The following is a 5,918-nucleotide window of genomic DNA, read 5'->3' on the forward strand; positions in this document are numbered from 1 at the left end:
ACAAGCTCAAGCAGAAGGACCGCGCGGCCCGCAACGTCGAGGCCGTGCGCCGGGCCGCGGACGCCGCGAAGCCCGAGCCCGACTGCGTCTCGCGCACGCCGGCCCTCGCGGAGAAGGCGAAGGCGAACTAACTTCTCTACTAGTAGGAGCTCTCCGGGCGGGCGCGTCCGGGCGGCGCGGCGCGTCCGGGCGGCGCGGCGCGTCCGGGGGTCGGCGCGTCGCGATGCGCCGCTTAGTCCTCGTCCTCGTCGCCCTCCTCGTCGTCGCTCGAGTCGCTCCCCGGCACGAGGTAGTTGATCAGGGGCATGGCCTCACCAAAGATCGGGACCTTTCCCGCGAACGACATATCGTCGTCGCCGTAGCTCGGGCCGAAGTAGTCCTCGGAGTACGAGTAGAATTCGGTCTCGCTGTTCCGCACGCGAAGCAGGGGCGCGGCGAGCAGCCCGCCCGGGTCCGCGACCGCGATGATCACGGCCAGGACCTCCGCGGGGGACGCGTGCTCGAGCCCGAGCTTCTTCGTGAGGCGTTTGAACGCCGCGGCGTTCGCCTCGGACGGGTAGCCCGAGTTCTCGCCGCCGCCGAGGGACAGGAGCTCGAAGGGCGCGCCCTTGCCGATGCGGCAGAGCAGCGTCGCGATGCCCATGTCGCACTGCGACATGCCCTGGAACTTCTTGTCGAGAGCGAACGCGACGCCGTCGACCTTGAAGTCGGCGGTCGACACCGCAAAGTCGGACACCGAGCCGAAGTCGTCGTCGCCGGTGGAGACGGCGCCCTGGAACCGCGAGACGTTCGCGCAGAGGGTCTCCGCGAGATTTTCGAGCTCCGCCTCGCTGGCGTCTTCGCAGTCGGGCATGACAAATTCGGGTGATTCCTTGGCGGTTAGCGAGACTTCCGAGTGTGCGACGCGATAGAAGAACTCGGAGCCGTGCGTCAAACGCGCATTTTGCATCTTCTGGGCGTCGGTGAGCACCATTGTGGAGCAGAAGGTCGACAAGCTGTCTCTTGAAAGCAAAATTTATTGCCGCAGATTCAGCGATTTCGCCTCTCCAGCTGCAGCTGTGCGGGGGCAAAGTGTCGGTGAATTGCGACGCCATGTCGCTCTCAAAGGATGATTTCAATTCCATTTCCGCGAGCCTCCATGCTGGGAAGATCGAGGATTACTACTACATCGATTGGTGCTTGGATACAGAGGAGGAGCAAAAGAAATCCGAGAAGAAGGCGGCGGACTTAGACAACCTCACCGTGCCGGAGTTCGGATCAAAGATTACTCTCACCGCAGGGTTCTTCGGCATGGGCGGCCCCGATGAGACGTTCGAGGCGGCGAACGGGACCGCGTTCACGGTCCGCGAGCTCTTCGACGCGATCGCGAAGTACGAGTCGAAGCAGCGTTACGGCCCATCCGATCACGTCTTCTTCGAGGGCCTCGAGCCGTCAGGGCGCAAACCTGGTTGCTACTCCGTGATGTGGGGCAGCTGATCATCCGCGCGCTCGAGACCGACCGAGCTCGCACCGCCCGCCCCGATAGAGCCCAAAGACGCCCAGGAGCAACGTTAGGCCCCCCCCACCCACTCACCTCGCGCGCGCGCGCGTCCGGCTCGCGATGGTCGTCGCGACGTCGCCCTCGCGCTTGCGCTTCTTCGTCCGCTTCTTCTTGGCCGGCGGCGCGGCGGCGGCCGCGGCGCGGCGCTCGACGGCGGCGGTGATGTGCGCGGCCATCGCGAAGAGGGCCTTCGTGTAGCCGACGCGGCCGCCCTGGAGGTGGTTCTTCTCGCAGGCGCCGTGGCGGTCGATGCCGACGTCGTCGTCGCCCCCGGGCACGAGCGCGGAGAAGCCGAGGTCCTGGAGCCGCGCCGCGGCGTCGTCGTCGTCGTCGGAGTCCTCCCGGTCGTCCGCGAGGGTCCGCAGGTGGCGGAGCACGCCCCGCGCCGCCGTGAGGCCCGGCGCCGCCGCGTGCGTCCTCGCCGGGTCCGCGCCCGCGTCGAGGAGCGCCGCGAGGATTTTGGCGCGCCGCGACGGGAGGTCCGGGTCGAGCGCGCCCGCGGGCGTGCGGTCCAGCCAGCAGCAGGGGCAGAGCACGTCGCCGTCGTGCCAGACGCCCGAGCCCATGAGCAGCGGCGGCCCGCAGCACCGCCCCTCGTCCGGGTCCGCGCCCGCCTCCAAGACCGCCTTCGTCGCTCGGACGCAGCCGTTGTGGACGACGTTCGACAGCGGGCTCGACGGGTCCGTGGCCGCGCCCGCGACGTCGGCGCCGCGGCTCCGCAGGAGCCGCAGCGTCCGCAGCGAGTCGTCGCCGTCGTCGGCCGCGTCGGCCCACGTCGCGAGCACCGACGGCCCGCCGCCCGGCGGGTGCCGCGACAGGTCGAGCGCCGGCGCGCGCTGCAGCAGGTCCTCGACGAAGGCCGACGGCAGGGTCCACTCCACGGCGTTGACGACGCCGAGCATGGGCGGCAGCGCGCGCGCGAGCGCCGCGAGGCCCCGGAGCGCGTCGGGCCCGGCGAACGCCGCGAGCCGCGTCGTCCACTCGCTGTCGACGGACTCCGAGTGGCGGTTGAAGCAGTGCACGGTCAGCGACTCGAGGCGCGGCAGGGCGCCGCGGTGCAGCGCGGCCGCGAGCGACCGGAGCGCGTGGCCGAAGCGCTCGTCGACGGCCTCCGACTCGTCGGCGACGCCGAAGCTCAGGAAGAGCTCGACGTACCTGAAGTGGGGCGCGCCGCAGGCCACGGACGCGAAGTGGAGCAGCGCCGCCGGCGACTCGATGGCTAGGGTGACGTGCGTCACGCGCTGGAACCGGAGCCAGACCGTCGGCTGCCAGAGCGCGTGCGACGCGGGGTCGCGGTCCGCGTTGACGTTCGCGACGGTGCGCATCTCCAGGTTCGTCACGTAGGCGACGCCCCGGTCGAAGAGCTTCGCGACGCAGCAGTAGTCGCAGATGTCCTCCACGCAGAGGTGCTCCAAGACGACGCCGAAGAGGTTCGGCGGCAGCGCCTCGAGGATGCCGCCCGACCGGGCCCGGGCCTCCGGGGCGTTGCCGTTCTTCTTGCTCGGGAGCGGCTTCGGGGGGATGGGGGGCATGGTCTCGGGCGTCTGTAGGTGGCGGGCGCACGGCGGTGCTCGGCTCAGGGAGAGCACATCGGCGGCTTGAGGCATTCAACGTCGACCAAATCACCGCAGGCGATGGCCGATGCCACGGACGCCGCGGAGGAGGAGCACCCGCTCCTCGCCGCCGCCGCGCGCAGCGCCGCACCGGCGCCAAAGCCCGACGCCGCCGCCGCGCCGCCGCCGACGCAAAAGCCCGCCGCGCCGCCGCCGAAGCCGACGAACCCCGGCGAGCAGCGGTCGAAGAAGAAGGAGAAGCTGTACAGCGGCCCGCGCGCCGTCGAGAAGGTCGTGAGCCTGGGGAACCACCAGCGCTACTACGGCTACCGCAAGAAGGTCGACGCGAGCGAGAGCGGGCGCCGCGGCGACGCGCGGCTCCGGTTCCTCGACGGGGCCTGGTGGCGGGGCGCCAAGGCCAAGGACGTCGGCTGCAACGACGGCACGTTCACCGCGCAGCTCGCGCGGTGCTTCGAGCCGCGGTTCCTCCTGGGCGTCGACGCGGACGGCGGCCTCGTCCGCGCGGCCCAGGCGTCCGTCGCGGCCGCGAGCCGGAAGCACGCCGCCGCGTGGACGGGCGCCGCGCTCGCCGCCGCCGACGCGCCCGACGCGGGCGTCTTCTCCTACGGCGCGCCGCCCTTCCCCCACAACCTCTGGTTCGAGCGCGAGGACGCCGCGGGCGGCGAAGAGGGCGACCACGGCTACGACGTCGTCTCCGCGTTCTCGGTGACCAAGTGGATCCACCTCAACCACGGCGACGCGGGCCTCCGCCGCTTCTTCGCGACCGTCTTCGACGAGCTCAAGCCCGGCGGGCGCTTCGTCTACGAGCCCCAGCCCTGGAAGAGCTACGCGAAGCGGAAGAACGCGTCGCCGGAGATCCGCGCGCACTTTGACGCGATGGCCATCAAGCCGCCGGACTTCCCGCGCGTGCTCGAGGAGCTCGGCTTCGCGAGCGTCGTGTTGCTGGGCACGCCCGACGACGAGGCCATCCCCAAGGGGTTCCGGCGGCCCATCTTCCTCGCGACGAAGCCGGGCGGCGGCGCGGCGGACGCGCCGGCCCCGGGGAAGCGGAAGCGCGACGACGCCGCGTCGTAATGTCCGTCGTGTCGGACAGTCGTTTGAGAAGACGGGCGACGCTGCAGGCTGGGCCTCGGCAGGCTGGGCCTCGCGCGCGGGGCCCGGGCGGGGGAACGCTGCAGGCGGGGCCTCGCGTTTGGGGGGGAGGGTGCGAATTCAACGCTGCAGGCCTGGGCCTCGCGTTTTGGTTCCAGGGATGCAAACGGGGGGGGTGTGACGCTGCAGGCCGAAGCCTCGCGTTTGTGGGATGGGGGGTGTTCGTGGCCCTCAGATCTCCGCCTCGACCTTGGCGAGGACGCCGGAGAGCTCCGTGTGGAGCGACTCGCGCCGGTCCCAGTCGTCGTCGGCCGGCGCCTGGTCCTCCGGGGGCTGGCTGAAGGCGATGGCGACCGTCGGCGGCGCCGCCGTCGTCGTCCGCCGGCGCCGGCGCCGGCTCCGGCGCGGCCGCCTCGAAGGCGATGCCGAGCGTCGGGACGGCGGCGGCCGGCGCGGCCGCCTCGTCGTCGTCGTCGTCGTCGTCGTCGTCGTCGTCGTCGTCGTCGTCGTCGAGGCCCGGGAGGACGTAGGCGGAGCGGCCCTGGTCCGTGGCGTGGGCGAACGTCGACGCGCGCTCGTGCGCCTTCTCGCGGCGCGCGTGGTGGTGCTTCGCGTTGCGCTCCTGGGCCCGGCTCAGGAACGCCGTCAGAGCCAGCGCCGACAGGTTCCCGAAGAGGAGCGTGAAGACGAGGAGGAAGCCGCCGTTCGAGTACGTGCCGCGGCGGACGCGGCCCGTCGCCGAGAAGATGCCCTTGGAGACGAAGAAGGACGTCGCCGGGATGAAGAGCAGCACCTCCTCCATCAGAATGTCCTGGAGCGTGTCCGGGAGCTCGAGGAAGTAGCCCAGGAGCCCGAGCGCGACGTACGACGCCCACGTCGGCCGCCAGTGCGTCTCGTTGTAGATCTCCTCGAGCACCTCGAGGCTCGGCCCCGCGGCGACGACCGCGGCGCCGCCGGGCCCGGCCAGCGTCAGGCGCGACGCGCCGCGCGCGGACGGCTTCGCCGACTTGGCGGACGCGACGTGCGCCTGGAGCCGCGGCTCGAGGTCCACGAGCAGGTCGAGGGGCGTCTGCGCCAGGGGCGTCGCGTAGGGGTAGGCCGCGAAGTGCTTGGCGTCCTTGGCGTCCTCGAGCGCCGCCTTCTTGAGGCGCTCGTCGAGCAGCGACGGCAGGAAGACCTTGTTGAAGAGGATCGTCAGCGGCGCGACGAGGAAGTACGTGATCGCGAACTCGAACCCGAAGTTCACGAGGAAGCTCCAGCTCCGCTTCGGCCCGAGGCGCGTGCCCGTCAGCACGAGGTAGTAGACGGGCAGCAGGAACGCGACGACGCACAGCGCGGCCGCGAACGCGACGGCGGCCGTCGACGGCGCCGCGGGCCGGTGCCAGAGCTTCGCGTAGTCCAGGTCCCGCTTCAGCGTGCGCTCGTAGATGAGGCGCTCCGTCTTGCGGAAGGAGTCGACGCTTAACTTCGACGCGAGCCAGACCTTGACGAGCGCCGCGTCGCCCGCGGGGATCGCGTCGAACTCGCCGCGCCACCGGTGCGCGACCTCGAGGCGCTTCCAGAGCTCGTGGGTCACGGCCTCGAGGCTCGCCTGCTCCGACTCGCAGAGGCCCCAGGCGTCGACGAGCGCCGCCTCGAACTCGTGCAGGATCCAGACCTTGCGCGCGCCGCGGTCGTCGCCGCGCGCGTGCGCGATCTCCATCGCGGCCCGC

General features: G+C 71.4%; 1 protein-coding gene across 1 annotated transcript; it reads right to left on the bottom strand.

Moving 5' to 3' along the window:
• Window positions 1-232: 232 nt before the first annotated feature.
• AURANDRAFT_60881 (hypothetical protein) lies at window positions 233-5,908 on the bottom strand (the record flags this gene model as incomplete). Its single annotated transcript, XM_009034306.1, has 4 exons — window positions 233-1,001; window positions 1,574-3,084; window positions 4,456-4,530; window positions 4,646-5,908. The coding sequence occupies 4 exons, from the start codon at window positions 5,906-5,908 to the stop codon at window positions 233-235; spliced, it is 3,618 nt and encodes a 1,205-aa protein (XP_009032554.1).
• Window positions 5,909-5,918: the final 10 nt, after the last annotated feature.

The sequence above is a fragment of the Aureococcus anophagefferens genome (assembly GCF_000186865.1).
Source record: "Aureococcus anophagefferens unplaced genomic scaffold AURANscaffold_1, whole genome shotgun sequence".
NCBI lineage: Eukaryota > Pelagophyceae > Pelagomonadales > Pelagomonadaceae > Aureococcus > Aureococcus anophagefferens.